This window comes from Phaseolus vulgaris, chromosome 11 (genome assembly GCF_000499845.2).
Source record: "Phaseolus vulgaris cultivar G19833 chromosome 11, P. vulgaris v2.0, whole genome shotgun sequence".
Lineage (NCBI taxonomy): Eukaryota > Viridiplantae > Streptophyta > Magnoliopsida > Fabales > Fabaceae > Phaseolus > Phaseolus vulgaris.
The window spans coordinates 26,844,956-26,863,379 of record NC_023749.2 but is presented as its reverse complement, the minus strand read 5'-3'; the positions used below and the strand labels follow the sequence as shown (position 1 = coordinate 26,863,379).

The window sequence follows — 18,424 nt, the reverse complement described above, 5'->3', positions numbered from 1 at the left end:
CGCACAGGTCGGACTTTAGGATCCATCGACAGGCGATGGAAAAGGAAGTCAGGGTCGATTCCTGGCATGTCAGATGCTGACCATGCGAACGCACCCATGTGCCTCTCGATCACCCCGGCGATCAATCGTCGTTCTTCTTCGCCGAGCGATCCTCCCAACTTGAACTTTCTCCCCCTTATATCTACTTCTACGCACCCCTCAACTGGGTGGGGTCTTCTCTCGCTGTCGATGACCGCCCTCGCGATCCCTGACTCGCAAGGAGTGATCATGCCCTCCTCCTCTGCTTCCACCTGAGCTACCTGGGAGCCCCCCAGCGTAGCAGCTTTCGTCTCCTGATCGCCACGCGTTCCCCTAACCACCGATCGCTCTTCGAGCACTCCTGGTGGTGGTGTTGAGGTGACATGGCATACGCTCCTTTTCTGCCTGAGGCTGTTCACATAACAGCGCCTAGCCTCAGCCTGATCTGACTTGATGGTTATTACGGTCCCCTGCATCGACGACAGCTTCAGCTTCATGTGCCTCGTCGATGGCACTGCACCCAACCTATTGAGTGTTGGCCTTCCCAGCAAGATATTGTACGCAGAAGGGGCGTTCACCACCAAGTACCTTATCTTTTCGGTGCGGGCTGTTGTTCCATCGGTGAACGTCGTCCTCAGCTCAATGTACCCCCGCACCTCTACCTGATCCCCTGCAAAGCCATAGAGACATCCGGTATATGGCCTTAGTTGATCGGGGGACAACTACAACTTGTTGAACGTCGGCCAGAACATGACGTCTGCCGAGCTCCCTTGGTCTACGAGCACTCTGTGCACTCGCCTTCCTGCTGTGATGAGGGAGATGACCACAGGATCGTTGTTGTGCGGTACAACGTCCCGTAGATCAGCTTTCTTGAAAGTGATATCCACCTCGGGGAAATGGCCCTCATCCACCGAGTCCACGGCCATTACCGATCGAGCATACCTTCTTCTTTGTGATGCGGTGCATCCCCCACCGGAGAAGCCCCCCACAATCGTCTGCACCTCCTCATGCACAGGGATTTCATGCTGCTGCTCTCCTGCCTGGGACCCCGATGCGCGATCACCCTGCGCCTCCCGCATGTAATCTGCTAGGAACCCAAACTTTACCAACTCCGCCAGCTGGTGCCCCAACGCCAAACAGGAGTGAAGTGTGTGACCAAAGGCTTGGTGAAACTCACACCTCTCGTTCTTTTTCCTCCCTAGTACCTTGTCTGTCTTCTCTGGTACTCGGAGTCTCGCGGCTATGGCAGGAAGGGCGATCAGATCCGCCAACCCTACCATGAAATTGTATCTTGGGGGTGCATTGTTCTCCCTTGCACGCCCCCTGCCCTGGTCCTTCCTGGGTGCATAAGGACGAGGTTTCCCCTGCACCTTCTTTCCCTCCTTTGCCTCATGCACCCTCGTGTGCTGCTGTTGCTTCCCCTGTCCACCACGCGGCTTCAGCGGTGTAGCACTTCCTCTTTTCTCAGAAACCTCTGTCTCTGCCACTATGTGCGCCACTGCGCGTCGCCGGATTTCCGCGAAGGTGCTGGGATGGCTTCTGATGAGCGACTCACTGAAAGGACCAGGAAGCACTCCCTTCTTAAACGCATGCACCAGTATATCCTCGTCCTTGCTGGGCAATCTAACCACTTGGGCTCCGAAGCAGTTGAGGTAGTCTTTCAGCGACTCACCTTGATACTGGCGTACATCGAACAGATCGTAGGACACCACTGAAGGTGCTCTGTTAACGATGTACTGCTCAGTGAAAAGCTTCGAAAATTGATGGAAGGACGTGATATGAGCCATTGGCAGACTTACAAACCATTCCATGGCGATTCCACTCAGTGTGCTCATGAACATCTTGCAATACACGGCATCTGAGCCTCCAGACAGCATCATCTGAGTGTGGAACGCCGTCAGATGTGCTTCTGGATCTTCTACCCTTGTGAACGACGCCTTTACTCCCACTAGGTTGGGAGGTACCATGGTTTGCATGATTTCAGGGGAGAACGGCATAGGGAACGCTCTCGGAGGCGATGGTGGCATCGACATCCCTTATCCAACTGCGCATTCCTTCGGCGTCTGTAACGCCCTTCTCAACTCCTCATTAACGCGGTTCAGCTCATCATTCCTACTCTGCGATGCATCCAACTCCGCCTGCATCTTCTCTTGTTCAGCTCTCGACGCTGCGACATTGTCCTGCAGCGCACGCATCATCTCCAGGACCTGGGCCATTGTCACAGCTCCTTCCTCAACAGATGGCTCAGGTGATGTTTGTCTTGTTCTCCTCATTTTCTCAGGAAAAACTCAGCAAAGACTTTGAGAAACTCTACAAACTTTGGTGTGGATGGGACCACGATTCAAACGGGCCCCACGGTGGGCGCCAAATGATCCTGTCGCCAACTCAAGCGAGGAGGAATTGCCTTGTGGCTTCCTTATCCCGCCTATGCAACTATGCTATCTGCAAGAATGCTCTTGGAACCTTCTCCGGGAACTTCAAATGCAACCTGCAAAACACACAGACGGCGACTCTAGCGGCCGTTTGCACTCCGACGCTCAACTTAGATCACAGAAATCACCAACAAAACAATGTGTAATTGAATCTCTCTCTGATTCTCTTTTTATTCTCTCTGTGTCTGTGCCTAACAGAATTCCTTTATGCTCTTCTGTGCGTGCGTCAGAATTCTGTTATGCTTTTCTGCGAAAACGTACCACAATCAGTAAAGATGTGGGTGTCTGTGTTTTCTGTGTGTACCTTTCACGACGCGGAGTGTACCTTTGTCTTGGCTGCGCCGCTACCAGATGGTGACACGTGGAGGCATGCAACTCACATCCAACCGTACACGTACCACTACCTGAAGGGCTCTAGCGCATCTCTTTGTGCGCCTAAGTTATTCCCTTGCGGAGTAACTTAGCGCGTTTCTTCCATCAGGGTGAATCGCTCATTCCCAGGAGAACGCCAGGTGTGGCTGGACTAGGCACACTCACCAAGCATTGCTCTCTGCATACACGATTTCCCCTTCACGATGCCATGCACATAATGGGTTGAGAGAGTCACCAACCGCTGACTGGTTTACTAACTCCCTCAGGCCACTCTCGTGCACGATTATACCGGCGAGGAGCTCTTCTTTCTCTGAGATATGATCACGCGAGGTCCATGCGTAACGCTCTCACTGGGAATCTCAGTCCCAGTTTAACTGCATGTAACACGAAACCCCGATGACCATGCACCCGATGACTGATCGGTGCTTTATTGCTTCTCGCGTTCTCCCCCCGGGTGTTTATCTTGGAACTGATCTGTCGGTGGCCACTCGATTACTGGCCACCGATCACCATACCGGGTGATCTCCTCCCTGATTTCTCTGCCACCTGATCCACGTGTCGCCCTGTGGGTGGTCCGCGTGGTTATCTTTTGCTGACGTCATCGACTACCGATGACCGACCAGATCACCTTCGAATTTGCGCGCTCAAGGCACTGTTCCATCACCCTTCGTATTTCCTTGCACTGTTCATCTTCTCAAAGTCTCCTCTCTGATTTCTGCTTCCTCTCTACACATTCTCGCCTTTTACTAACTAAAACACTCAAAGGTATGATTTTTCTTCTCTGCGTATTCTTGCCTATTACTTCATTAATCTCGTATCTGCCTGGGTATGTTTATGTTTCTGCATCTCTCGTATTCCCTTTTTCATTTCCCTGTTCCTTCTTCCCTGAACTTCTCGCGTGGGTAGGGGCTTTCTTAGGGTTTCTCTCCCCTTTTTTACCTGACCTTACTTGCTGAACCCTTTTCTCTTCTTCATTCTTCTGTTTCTTCGTCAATGGCACGTACCAAAATGACGGCCAACCCTCCACCCACTAGAGTCAACCATAGGGCCCTTTACCCATGGGCTCCAGACGAACTGCTCGACGAACACTCGAGCTTGGTCTCTACAAAAGCTTGGAGGGATCATGTAGGAGAGCCAAGCACCTACGATCATCGTGCCTTCGCAAAAAGGCATGATGACGACATCGTAGTGCTCCCTTGCGCCTTAGGGGAGCCCGTGTGCGGGGATGAGCGGGCCAACAACGGGGTCCCCTTCTTCTACTTCTATCAAGTGGTCTTTAAGCGTATAGGGACGCGCTTGCCCTTCTCCAGGTTTGAGAGGGAATTGCTAACGGAGATCAACATTTGATGGAGATCAAGCTCAAGAGGACATGGAAGCCAATCAACAAGATCAAGAGGAGGTGGAGGCACAAATAGAAGACGCCCATGGAGGTCAAAGTCCACCTCAAAGGATTACAAGAAGCATGTTCAAAGCTTTGGGAGCTAGAGGACATTTATTTTCTCTGTTTGTAATTTCTTTAGTTGAAGGTGCTTAGAGGGAAACATTAGAAACCTCTTTTGTTTTAGCATCTTTTAGGCTTTAGCTAGGAGCTTTAGGGGGGTGTACTAGTAGATAGGTGTAGGAGTAGAATAGGAGGTGCCAAAGTGAAGGAAGGAGTCACACCTTCCTCATGCATGGAATAGGCGCCAGTTTTGAATAGTTTTTAGGAGGGAATTTTGAATTCTCTTAGCTTTCTTTTTCGCACCTTAGGCTATAAATAGAGGTGCCCTCCTTGTAAAATTGAGATTGGAATTAATCTAAGAAAACTCTACTCAAATTTTGAGTGAACTTTGGAGAGCTTTTGGAGCCTTCTTCTCTAGTCTTATCTTGATGGATCATTGGAGTCCTCAAGTGGCGGCATCACTCTCATCTAGGAGCATTCCACACTTCTAGTGGCGAGATCATCCAACATCCTTCCATCTTCATGAGCATTTCTTCTCTCCTTCCTTCCTTCTTTGTTAATTCCATGTCTTAGCTTGTTCCTTGTTGTTTTTTTTGGTTCGGCATTTTCAGATTTAATGTGTGTAGCTTCGGTTCTTTTTGTTCTTTGTTGTTCTACATCTTATTCTCTTCTTTTTCCAGCTTTTGTTCGGTTCAATTTACTTTCCAGCTTTCAAATTCAGTTTGTTTAGTTTTTGTGCCTTTTTGTTCGGTTCAATTTGGCTATAATTGGAGCATCCTAATGAGTTTGGGATTTGGTACTAGTTTTTGGTGAGTTCTTGTCTTAGAACAATGATCCAACTCTAAGGAAAGTGCCTCTATATTGTCCAACTCAAGGTGATTCCTAAGAAGGTCAAGAACCTTTCTCTATGTGGCTAGTGGAATCACATCATGTGGTATCATGAGTCTTAGGTTCTTCTTTTTTAATTGTTGAGTTGTGTGCACTTTATTTCAAGAGCTCTTTTAATTTCTTGCAATTTAAGTTTCTGTTTTAGAATTTTAATTGAGTATTCTTGCTGTTTTTCTTTTACACCAAGTGCTTGTGAAAAGGTTTATGGCACTCATAATTCTTATGAGTATGGTTGCTCTTTTGGAATGGCATTATCCTTCCTAGAGTTTACCTTAAGCTTCCTTTCACTTGTTGTTAAAATTTGTGATGTGTCTTTTAATTTTGTAATCATGTCAAGTTTTGTCTTAGTCATGTTATTCCATAATTGTCATTACTTCTAGTAGTACTTTTATTGCTTTGATTGTTTCTTGCTTTGGTGTCATATAATTTTCTGAATTGATGTTGATCCTTTGTGCATTTTCTTTTTAGAATTGAGTTCATACTTGTATTCTAGAACTATACAAGTTCCAATACATCATTTTTTATTATGTCGTTGCTAGTTCATAATCCTGTTTTTTATTCCTATTAGGATTCCTCTGTTTCTGAAAAAAGTGCTTACTGTTTTTTCCTTATTGCAATTGATTTACTTACTGGAAAATTCTGAAATTCTGGATTTGAGATATTCAAATTGTTAGAAAATAATAGAAAAAAGAATCATTCAAAAATACGAAGTACACAAAAAATGATAAATAAAATAAAAAAAGTGTACAATTCTGCCGAAAAAAATACGGTAATCTGGCAACGATTTTGAAAAATTTATTTCTCTCAATTGGCTTACTGTTTTTAATTGATTCCAGTGCCATTATTGAGTTAACATCTTGAAGTTTCTGTGGTTTAAATTTCATAATCCAGTTCGCTCTACATCATTCCAGTTAAATCAGTGAATATCAAGCACAGTTTGCATTTTAAAAAAAAAATTTCCAGTAGCTAATTTTTTGTTTTCTTCATCTACTCTAGTGCTTTTCCTTAAGTATTCTTTTGTGTGCCTACTTTTCTCATTGAGTTCTTTATTTTCTTGATTGTCTTTCATTCTTACTCTTTGAGTTTGTCTTACATATAGTATTCCTTTTGCAATTACCTTTCCTTGCTTATACCTTTTCTTGTTTGTCTTTATTGTTTCATTGGTTTTGTGGTGGTTGCTCTTGAGATTGGTGTGCTTGCTTTGACATATTTCATTTGAGGATTCCAAGGCCTCAAGATCAGATTGGTGCAAGAACATTATTTCTTTGAGAGTGATCTTTTTTTTTTTCAGCCTCATTTCACTTCGGCAGTTTTTGCTAATTTTTTAACTTGTTTGCTGTTTTGTGTGTTTGCTGTTTTTAATTACACATGGCTGGATTTTCAAGTGATGCATCCTACAAGCAGAATTCTCCTTCCAAAGCTTCAATTCTTGGTGAATTACTTGAAGCTCAAAGAACAATTAGACGTGATCCTGCCTGTTGACCAGAACGCTGGAAACTGCCTCGTCAAAGGATCGACGTGTGCACCGCTTCAAACCTCCGTCCTTCTTCGAGATCCACCTCAAGAACCTGCAAAAGAACAGAGCGGCGCCGCTGCGGCCGATCGCACTCCAACGCCCAAGTCAGTGACCGAACCACCAAATACTAAGAGCAAGAACACTCAAGAAATCTCAAGGAACCGTGCAATGTTCTCTCTCACAGTAAGCTCTAGAACTCGCAAGCGTAAAGAGTGTAATCTGAACGTGCGTACCTCAGAAAGTTCGTTGAGAACTCTTATATACCTGGTCACTTTCTCTCTCCTGGCAGTTACAGACCTGGGACACGTGGCTCGCATCCAGTCGTACACGTGCCATCATCTGGAGCCTTTTTGACTTGGGCGCTGCTTCTGACTCTCTTTTTGGCTAAGTTACTTATGCATGGTACTGCCCAGTGCATAGCTAACTTGGGAGTGCAATCTCTACTGGAACTGGCGAGTTAGGGTGCCTCTGTACACCTTCCCTGTGGTCTCGCCGGCCGCCTTCATAATCTGCACCACCTTTATCTCTGGCGATCTCCAATCATTTGGTCGCCTGAGTTTACATCTGGCGACTTCATCTTCAACTGGGTGATCGCCGGTTCTGATATGCTGGAGGTCGGAACACGCCAACTTAATAACTGGCGACTTCACGAGCCCCCCGACTTCCTCCTCTTCTGCCAACTTGGCGCCTTGTCAACACGCCTACACTGTAGCTTGGTGCCACGTCATCACTTCCGACCACCAGGACGGTACAAGACGGTTGGAGGAGAAAATGCAAAAGATGGAGGTCCAACAAGCTAGACCATCTCCTTCTATCCATGATGGACATCATTCTCATAGACCATCTTCAAGAGCTTCTTCAAATGATGTTGGCCGTGAAGATGAGCATAGGAGAAGGAGACCTCCACCCCAAGTCCATGGACAAAGACATCATCACCAAGGGGAAAGAATTCACTACGGCAATGGCTTCTATCATGATGCAAAGTCCAAGCTTCCTTTGGTCAAGTTACATTGTTTTAATGGTTCTAGTGATCCAAATGTATATTTAGATTGGGAGGCTAAGTGTGAACAAATTTTTGAGATCCATGAGATCCAAGATGAGCATAAGCTCAAGCTAGCCACCCTAGAGTTTAGTGATTATGCCATGAAATGGTGGCATGGAATTGTAAAGGACATTATCTATCACAAGGGTCCTCCCGTGGACTCTTGGAACTCTTTAAAGGATCATATGCGCGCTAGGTTTGAGCCCCCACATTTTAGGAAAGACCTCATGTTGAGACTCCAACGGTTTCAACAAGGCACGCTAAATGTGGATGAATATTATAAGGAGCTTAAGACGCTTGTGCTTAAAATTGAATTAGAAGAAAGTGAAGAAGCCATGGTTGCTAGGTTTGTGAGTGGTCTTAGGAAGGATATTCAAGACATTGTTGAGTTACAAGAGTATTCATCATTGGGCTCTTTAGTTCATCTTGCAATGAAGGTGGAAGCCCAACTTGCTAAGAAAAACTCTTTTAAAAATGCTTCCAATGATGGATACTACTCCAAGTCTTGGAGAAACAAAACTTCTTTTTCTAAACATCCTTCCAAAGATTCTTCTTTCAAACCCAAGGAATCTAAGCCATCAACTTCTAGACCTAAGTCTCCCACTAGAACATCTAATACTAAATGCTTTAAATGTATGGGTTATGGTCATATTGCTGCAAATTGTCCTTCCAAACGAAGTATGTACATGCATGAGGGCATTTTAGTTAGTGAGCATGATTCGGATTCTCCTAAGCATTCATTGCATTCTCATGCATCTAGTGAGGAAGAGAGTGAATGTCCACTTGAAGGGGACTTGTTAGTTGTGAGAAGACTTCTTGGACAAGTTTCACAACCTTTTGATGAAAGTCAAAGGGAAAATATTTTCCATACAAGATGTCTTATTCAAAACAACATTTGTTCCTTGATAGTGGATGGGGGTAGTTGTGCAAATGTGGCTAGTACAAGAGTAGTAGATAAGCTTGGATTGCCTACTATCTCTCATACAAAGCCCTACAAATTACAATGGCTTAGTGAAGTAGGAGAAATAATTGTTAATAAACAAGTCCTCATCCATTTCTCCATTGGAAAATACAAAGATGAGGTATTATGTGATGTTGTGCCCATGGAAGCCACTCATGTTCTTTTGGGAAGGCCTTGGCAATTTGATAGAAAAGTTTTACATGATGGCTTTACCAACAAACTATCTTTTGAATTCCATGGTCACAAGGTTACTTTAAAATCTCTCTCTCCAAGAGAAGTCCATGAGGACCAAGTTATCATGAAGAAAAAGAGGGAGAGTGAAAAATATAAAAAAGATAAGAGTTCTAAGCCTACACTCCTTGTGTCTAGGCGTGAAATTGAAAGGGAAATAGTGGCTCATCATCCTCTTTTTTTAGCCATCCCTAGAACTCTTAGAGTAGAATCACTTGTTGATAGTTCTCATTGCTTGGAAAATTTGGTAGAAGAGTTCCAAGATGTGTTTCAAGATCTTCCAAATGGACTTCCACCTTTGAGAGGGATTGAGCACCAAATTGATTTGATACCGGGCTCTTCTTTACCAAATCGTCCAGCATATAGGACCAATCCAAGTGAAACCAAGGAAATTCGCCAACAAGTTGAGGCTTTGATTGAGAAATGGTGGGTGCAAGATAGCATGAGTCCTTGTGCTATGCCTATCATCTTAGAGCCAAAAAAGGATGGCACATGGCGAATGTGTTCGGATTGTAGGGCCATAAATAACATAACCATTAAGTATAGGCATCCCATACCTAGACTAGATGATTTGTTGGATGAATTACATGGTTCTAAAATCTTTTCAAAGATTGATCTTAAAAGCGGCTACAATCAAATCCGTATCAAACCGGGTGATGAATGGAAGACGGCTTTTAAGACCAACTTTGGTTTATATGAGTGGTTAGTTATGCCTTTTGGTTTAACTAATGCACCAAGTACTTTCATGCGCCTCATGCATCATGTTCTTAGACCTTTCATTGGTAAGTTTGTTGTGGTTTACTTTGATGACATTCTCATTTATAGCTTATCTTTGAATGACCATAGGTTGCATGTTAGGCAAGTTTTGGAAACCCTTAGGAAGGAACATTTGTATGCTAACCTTGCTAAATGTATGTTTGCTCTTGATCATATAGAATTCCTAGGGTTTGTTGTGAGTTGTAAAGGGGTCCATGTGGACAAAACAAAGGTGGTGGCCATTCAAAATTGGCCTACACCGAAATCTTTGAATGAGGTCCGAAGTTTTCATGGGCTTGCTTCTTTCTATAGAAGATTTGTCCCAAACTTTGGTACCATTGCCGCACCACTCAATGACATAGTGAAAAAGGATGTGGTCTTTCATTGGGGAGAAGCACAACAAAATGCTTTTGATACTTTGAAAGAAAAATTGACTAATGCTCCTATCTTGGCCCTTCCTAATTTCACTAAGACATTTGAGATTGAGTGTGATGCTTCAAGCATAGGTATTGGGGCTGTTCTCCTTCAAGAGGGCCACCCCATAGCCTATTTTAGTGAGAAATTGAAGGGAAGTCATCTCAACTATTCCACCTATGATAAGGAATTATATGCACTTGTTAGGGCTTTGTTTACTTGGCAACACTATCTTTTTCCCAAAGAGTTTGTGATACATAGTGATCATGAATCTCTTAAATATTTGAAAAGCCAAAACAAACTTAACAAGAGGCATGCTAAGTGGGTGGAATTCATTGAGCAATTTCCTTATGTGATCAAACACAAGCAAGGCAAAATAAATATTGTGGCGGATGCTCTTTCTAGAAGATACACCTTGCTAAATCTTTTAACCTCTCAATATCTTGGTTTTGATCACATTAAGGAACTTTATCATGATGACCTTGATTTTTCTCCCATCTATCAAGAGTGTCTTAAAGGAGGACACAAAGATTTTTTTATTCAAGATGGCTTTCTTTTTAAAGGAAAACGTCTTTGTGTTCCCCAATGCCCTATTAGATTATCTCTTGTTAGAGAAGCTCATGAGGGGGGGTTAATGGGACATTTTGGGGTTGCTAAAACTTTGGATGTGTTGCATGAACATTTCTTTTGGCCTCATATGCATAAACATGTTCATAGTTTGTGTGATAAATGCATAGCTTGCCGCAAAGCTAAGTCTAAGATGCATCCCCATGGTCTATATACTCCTCTTCCTATCCCTTCAATGCCTTGGGTAGATATATCTAGGGATTTCATCTTAGGCTTACCCAAGACATCAAAGGGAAAGGACTCCATTTTTGTGGTAGTGGATCGTTTTTCAAAGATGGCTCACTTTATTCCTTGCCACAAAGTGGATGATGCATGCCACATTGCAAACCTCTTCTTCCAAGAAGTGGTTCGCTTGCATGGGATTCCTAGGTCTATAATGTCCGATAGAGATCCTAAGTTCTTGAGTCACTTTTGGAAGACCTTGTGGGGCAAGCTTGGAACTAAGCTTTTATTTTCTACCACTTGCCACCCACAAACGGATGGTCAAACCGAGGTGGTGAATAGAACTTTGGGACAACTATTGAGATGCTTTATTTCGGGGAATCCTAGAGTGTGGGAGAATTTACTACCCCATGTTGAGTTTGCATATAACCGAGTAGTAAATTCTACCACCTCCCATTCTCCTTTTGAGGTGGTCTATGGGTTTAATCCCCTAACACCTCTTGATCTTCTTCCTATTCCCCTTCTTGGAGATGTCTTGTGCAAAGATGGGGATGAAAAGGCTTCTTTTGTGAAAACTTTGCATAAAGACATCAAGAAGAGAATTGAGAAGAAGGTGGGCAAGTATGCTGAACTTGCCAATAAAAGGAGAAAAGCATTGTTGTTTGAAGAGGGCGATTGGGTTTGGCTTCACTTGAGGAAGGATCGTTTTCCTACTCAAAGGAAGTCCAAACTAATGCCTCGAGGAGATGGACCTTTCCAAGTCCTCAAGAGGATTAATGACAATGCTTATGAGTTAGATATGCCTGATACATTCTTAGGTAGTCATACTTTTAATGTCAGCGATCTAACTCCTTTTTCTGTAGGTCTCCAGAATTCGTGGTCGAATTCTCTCCAACTCGGGGAGTATGATGGAGATCAAGCTCAAGAGGACATGGAGGCCAATCAACAAGATCAAGAGGAGGTGGAGGCACAAATAGAAGACGCCCATGGAGGTCAAAGTCCACCTCAAAGGATTACAAGAATCATGTTCAAAGCTTTGGGAGCTAGAGGACATTTATTTTCTCTGTTTGTAATTTCTTTAGTTGAAGGTGCTTAGAGGGAAACATTAGAAACCTCTTTTGTTTTAGCATCTTTTAGGCTTTAGCTAGGAGCTTTAGGGGGGTGTATTAGTAGATAGGTGTAGGAGTAGAATAGGAGGTGCCAAAGTGAAGGAAGGAGTCACACCTTCCTCATGCATGGAATAGGCGCCGGTTTTGAATAGTTTTTAGGAGGGAATTTTGAATTCTCTTAGCTTTATTTTTCAGCACCTTAGGCTATAAATAGAGGTGCCCTCCTTGTAAAATTGAGATTGGAATTAATCTAAGAAAACTCTACTCAAATTTTGAGTCAACTTTGGAGAGCTTTTGGAGCCTTCTTCTCTAGTCTTATCTTGATGGATCATTGGAGTCCTCAAGTTGCGGCATCACTCTCATCTAGGAGCATTCCACACTTCTAGTGGCGAGATCATCCAACATCCTTCCATCTTCATGAGCATTTCTTCTCTCCTTCCTTCCTTCTTTGTTAATTCCATGTCTTAGCTTGTTCCTTGTTGTTTTTTTTGGTTCGGCATTTTCAGATTTAATGTGTGTAGCTTCGGTTCTTTTTGTTCTTTGCTGTTCTACATCTTATTCTCTTCTTTTTCCAGCTTTTGTTCGGTTCAATTTACTTTCCAGCTTTCAAATTCAGTTTGTTTAGTTTTTGTGCCTTTTTGTTCGGTTCAATTTGACTATAATTGGAGCATCCTAATGAGTTTGGGATTTGGTACTAGTTTTTGGTGAGTTCTTGTCTTAGAACAATGATCCAACTCTAAGGAAAGTGCCTCTATATTGTCCAACTCAAGGTGATTCCTAAGAAGGTCAAGAACCTTTCTCTATGTGGCTAGTGGAATCACATCAACATTGCCCCAACCCAGCTCCACCCCAACGGCTGGGCCTTCGTCAAGGCCTTTGGCGTATTTTGTGGGTTCTTCGGGTGCGCACCCTCTGTCGACATCTTCCTACATTTCTTCGAAGTGAAGAAACAGGGGAAGAGCCTTTGGGTGAGTCTCAGCAATATCCTTGGAAGGGTCCTCCTGACTCTATTCCAGCAATCCTTCAAGGGGTGGAAAGGCAAATTCTTCAAGGTTTGTTGCTCCGACTACGACCCCTCCGCTCTTGACGGCTTTCCTTTGTACTGGGTGAAGGAGGTAAAGACCGTGAAGCCCAAGTCGCTGGACGAATTGCCCTCGAACGATGGAGAGGCTTGTCAAGTTCTGACTAGCGTGGGGGGCTTTGACACCGCCACCCTGATAAGTCTAGAGTACAACGTTGAAGCTCTAGCACAATACATAAGTATGAAAGCTTCCCCCATAACCTTTTATTCCCTGCTTCTGTTGGATTCTTGCTTGATGCATGATTTATCTGCTCTTTTGTGTCTCAACTTTAGCTTGTGCCTAACCTCTACTATGTTTGTCTTCTTGGTGCAGATTCTAAGATGGATAGGCAACGACGGTTGCGACTGGCTCAGGTGCTGAAGTCCAAAGACGGGGCTTCGGCATCCCCCCTACCAACCTCCGCTGGCCCCCCATCTTCTCCCAACCCCCATGTTCAATCTGCCACAACACCATCAACTCCCTCAGTCCAACCTTCTACCAATCCGCCTCCGAGCTCTCCACCACCTATTGCGGCCATGCCTCTTGCGCTGGTCGAGGCTGGTGCTTCCTCAACTCCCCTTGACAAGGGAAAGAGGGTAGTGGAGGTAGTTTCTGATGATGAAGACTCCGCTGAGGGGCAAGTCTTCAAGCGACAAAGAACTCAACGTGCCCCTTAGTCAGTCACTTCTGCTACCTCTTCCTCCCATGGGGCTGAGTCTTTGAGGGAGGACCCTCTGAGTGCCACCTCTCCTTCTCAACCAATAAATCTGGAGGGAGGAGTTGAAGCTGAGCCCACAGGTGTTCCTCCACCTGCCCCAGAACTCCCTCTTCCCATGCAAGATTCATTGAAGGGTTTCTTGAGTAGGGCGTCCCCACGTGACCAAGCTGAAGGGCCCCAGAGGGAGAGTCTATATTACTACATGGGCGCCTTCATGTCTTGCGCCCACTCCTGGGACACGCAGGCCAGGGCTAAGGCTGTCCAAGCCTCTGCCTTCCAAGCATTGGAGAAGGAAGTTGCCTCCCTAAAGGACGAGAAGGAGAGGCTAGCCACCCACTGGGGGCGTCAAGAGGACGCGTACAAGACCTCACTGAGGGTGGCTCAAAAGACAAAGGAGGAGGCCAACAAACGGTTACATGAGGTGGCTCAAGCTAACGCTGATCTTCTCAATCAGGTGGTCCCCCTTCGGACAAAGATTGCTGATCTTGAGGCGGTAGTGGAAACCTCCAAGGCGCAGCAAAAGAAGCTTGAGGACCAGTGTGTGGATCGGGAGCAGACGCTGGGGAGAACTGAGGTTGTGCTCGAGTCAAAGACTGACGAATGCGCCCGGTTAGCCACTGAAAATGCCACCCTCCAGACCAAGGTTCAAGAGTTAATGGCTGCCTTGGCCTCCAAGGACCAAGAGATGACCGCTCAAGCTGCCAACTTCAAGGTTGCTGAGGAGAAACTGGTCGAGGAGGCCGCCGCTGGGTTCGCGGAGGCTCTAGTCCAAGCAGCTTGTGCCAACCCAAGCATCGATGTCTCCAAGTGCAGCCCTCTGAACGAGGTGGTTGATGGGGAAATTGTGCCTTTGGAGGGTCCTGATGAATAGCTTATGCTCTGTGCCTTGATAGAATCATTTAATAATTACTTCTTTGCTTAACTTGTAATTATCACGAACCTGGCTTGTAATTATAACTTTTTTGAACTTGCTTAAATGTTATCTGCTTTCAATTCTGCTTGCACTTTATCTGTCTCTGTTTTCTTCCCTTCTTCAAAGGCTTAACTGGTACTGGCTTTCGAAACATTTCTTTGTTGCCTTTAATTCTCTAGGTAGCATGCCCTCTTGCTTTTCTTTTTAAGGTGTGAAGTACATCCCTCTCTTGGCCCTTCCACCCTGCACCTCGTTTGGCCTTCGCCTATGCGAGGAGTCTTCCTTATGAAGGCGTCGCTTGCTCCTCCATTGCCCAACAAGGCGAAGGAGGAATTAACGTTGCCTGCACTGGGTTCCCATGCTCGAGGAGAGACCTGTTCTGGGTGTCCTGAGCGTATCTAGACACTTGGGCTAAAAGTCGTGTTCTGGTGCCCACGCCCATGGAGAGGCCTACACAATCAGCACTGTATCGTCCATGGAGTGTCTAAAACACCAGGGCAACTTAGCCCTTATCTCTTTGCGTTTGGTGCCCACACCTGAGGAGAGGCCTACTAAGGCAGCGCCGTATCATCCTCAGGGTGTCTAAAACACTAGACACCGGGGCTAGCTATTCATACCTGAGGAGGGGGCGTCCCGAAGGAATCCCCTAACCCCTGCTCAAGGACTAGACACCCGAATTTTTAACTTACACTGGCATCTGGTACCGGGGCTAGCTATTCATACTTGAGGAGGGGGCGTTCCGAAGGAATTCCTTAACCCCTGCTCAAGGACTAGGCAACCGGATTTTTAACTTATACTAATATCTAGTACCGAGGCTAGCTATTCATACTTGAGGAGGGGGCGTCCCGAAGGAATCCTTTAACCCCTGCTCAAGGACTAGGTGCCCGAATTTTTAACTTATACTCCACATACCTGTTATCTTGCTTTGCGTCTGACCTCCGCCTCTTCGTCTGGCGTCGCATTCTTTTGGCGACGCCTCCTCTTGGCGACACCTCATCTTGGCAACGCTTCATCTTGGCGACGCTTCATCTTGGCGATGCCTTATCTTGGCGACGCCTTGTCTTGGCGACGCCTTGTCTTGGCGACGCCTTATCTTTGGCTTTGTTCCTTTGATCTTACATGAAAAGGGAAAACTAAGGCAAGAATATCTTAAAATTTTCTTTTCTTTATTTGGATGACCTCGTTAAAAAACCCCCGAGAGGGAAAAAGAGTGTCCCCTTTACAAAGTTTCAACTGAAATAAAACTTTAAATTCACCGCATTCCAACTACGTGGGATGGGGCCTCCTTCTAGAGTCTCTAACTTATACGAACCATTCCCCTTAGCTTTGGTTAATCTGAACGGTCCAGTCCACTTGGGAGACAACTTGTTTTCTAACTCGTACGGGTGAGCCCTCCTCATGACCAGGTCACCAACCTGGAACTGTCGCAACTTCACCTTAGAGTTGTACTGACGCTCCACTCTTCTTTTCACGGCCTCGACTTTGATATTTGCCTCTTCTCTGGCTTCGTCTATCAGATCTAAGTTCACCTTCCTTTCTTTGTTGGACTCTTCTGCCACGAAGCCTAGGAAATGAGGCGAGCTCTCGTGGATCTCTACTAGGATCATGGCATCTGATCCATACGCTAAGCTGAAAGGCGTCTCCATGGTGGAGGATGGGGGCGTGGTGTGGTAAGCCCATATAATCCTTGGTACTTCTTCTGCCCACGCCCCTTTAGCTTTCTCTAATATGCGTTTCAACCCCCTCAACAAAACTCTGTTTGCTGATTCGACCTGCCCATTTGTCTGGGGGGTTCGACTGATGCGAACTCCTACTTGATTCCTACTTCTGTACATAGCTTCCCCAATTGTTGGCTCGCGAATTGGGTGCCATTATCTGAAATGAGACGCCTTGGCACCCCAAAACGACACACAATGTTCTTCCAAACGAAATGCTGTACCTTGTGCGCAGTGATCTGTGCCACTGGTTCTGCCTCTATCCACTTGGTGAAGTATTCGATGGAAAAGATTAAGTACTTCATCTGCCTTATCGCCAATGGGAATGGACCTAGGATATCAATACCCCAAGTATGGAAAGGCCACGGGCTGTGTATGGATCTCAGTTCTTCTAGCGGCGCCTTGTGCCAATCAGCGTGCATCTGACACTACTTGCACCTCTGGGCGTATCGTACGCAGTCCTCTCTTACTGTTGGCCAGAAAAACCCTGCACGTATTACCTTGGATGCCAAGGACCTTCCTCCCACGTGGCTCCCACAAATACCTTCGTGGAGCTCAGCCATTATCCTGATGCACTCGTCGCCACTGACACACGTCAAGATAGGGTGCGTAAACCCGTGTCTGAATAATATCCCATCCACTAAGGTGTACCTTGTGGCGTTCCTCTTGATCTTCTTGCCTTCTTCTGGTTCCGCTGGGAGGATCCCATCTGCGAGGTAACGCCTATAAGGGGACATCCAAGTGTTGCCTTCCTCCAACGCGCATACCTGTTCACCCTTCTCTTCTTCCGACAAGGTTGCGTAGGTACTGATGTAGGGTGCCCTCGCCGTATCTTGACTCAAAGAGCGATGTTTCCTTGGTTTTCCTCTTGTTGTACTAACGTGAAGAACGTCCACCCTGTTGTCTGCAACAAACTTTCGCGGCGTTTTGAGGGTCTCTTGTATTACAGTCCTCTGTCTTCCCCCCTTGCCTGAGCTGGCCAGCTTGGCAAGCAGGTCAGCTCTGGCATTCTGCTGCCTAGTGATGTGAATGTAACTACAAGAACACATGATTCTTGACATTCTTAGGAGCAACTTGAGCTGGATTTGAAAGGCACTTTACTTTAGAATTGGATCAATGTTCTAATTCAAGAACTCACCAAAACTTAGCACCAACCAAGACTCATATGGAAGTCCATGTATTGTCAAATTGAATCAAACACAAGGAATGAAGAACAAGAATTAAAAACTGGACAAAATTGAAAAGCTAGCTACTGAACCGAAAAGAAACAAATAACAAAGCTGGAAAAGTAAATGTAAACGGTAGAAAATGAAGGAAGAACACTAGGAATTACAACTACCGAATGGAAAATTGAAGGAAAGGAAGAAGAACACTTATAGGAAGTTGCTTGCTGGATTTTGAGAATTGGAGGAAGCCATTCACGCCACTTGGAACCTTGAACCAAGATAAGTGATGGAGTGCCACCACTTGAAGCTCACCATAGCTCACAAGATAAGGCAAAGAAGAAGAAGACTCTAAACTCACAAATTCTCACCAAATTTGAGTATAGTCTCTCTACTATAAAATTCCAATCTGAAAAATACAAAGAGAAGCACCTTATTTATAGCCTATGAGGTGCTGAAAATGCAAGCTAAATGGCATACAAATGCAATGAAATTCGGCGCCAATCTAGATAATGAAGGAAGTGTGACTTTCCTTCCTAGATTGGCACCCCCTAAGCTCCTATCTACACTCCCCCCTAGACTCCCTTACTACTTACACCTTTTTATTACATCCACACCCCTATTCTACCAAAGAAATAAGAAGAGCCATTTTATTATTCTCTTGTCCCAAAGCTCTTGCCATGCTCCTAGTAATTCGTTGGGCTTGGGCCCCTTGTTGGGCTTGGGCTTCATGGGCTTGAGCATCCTCTACTTGGTTTCCATCATACTCCTCGGGTTGGAGAGAATTCGTCCACGAATTTGGAAAACCTGCAGCAAAAGGAGTGAGATCATTAACATTGAAAGAATTACTACCAAGATAAGTAGAGGGCATATCTAACTCATAGA

The 18,424-nt window shown here is 45.2% G+C and overlaps 1 protein-coding gene across 1 annotated transcript; it reads right to left on the bottom strand.

The window, feature by feature from the left end:
- Nucleotides 1-740: 740 nt before the first annotated feature.
- On the bottom strand, nucleotides 741-2,051 carry LOC137838332 (uncharacterized). Its single transcript, XM_068647579.1, has one exon. It carries the CDS (start codon nucleotides 2,049-2,051, stop codon nucleotides 741-743), a length of 1,311 nt encoding a protein of 436 aa, XP_068503680.1.
- Nucleotides 2,052-18,424: the final 16,373 nt, after the last annotated feature.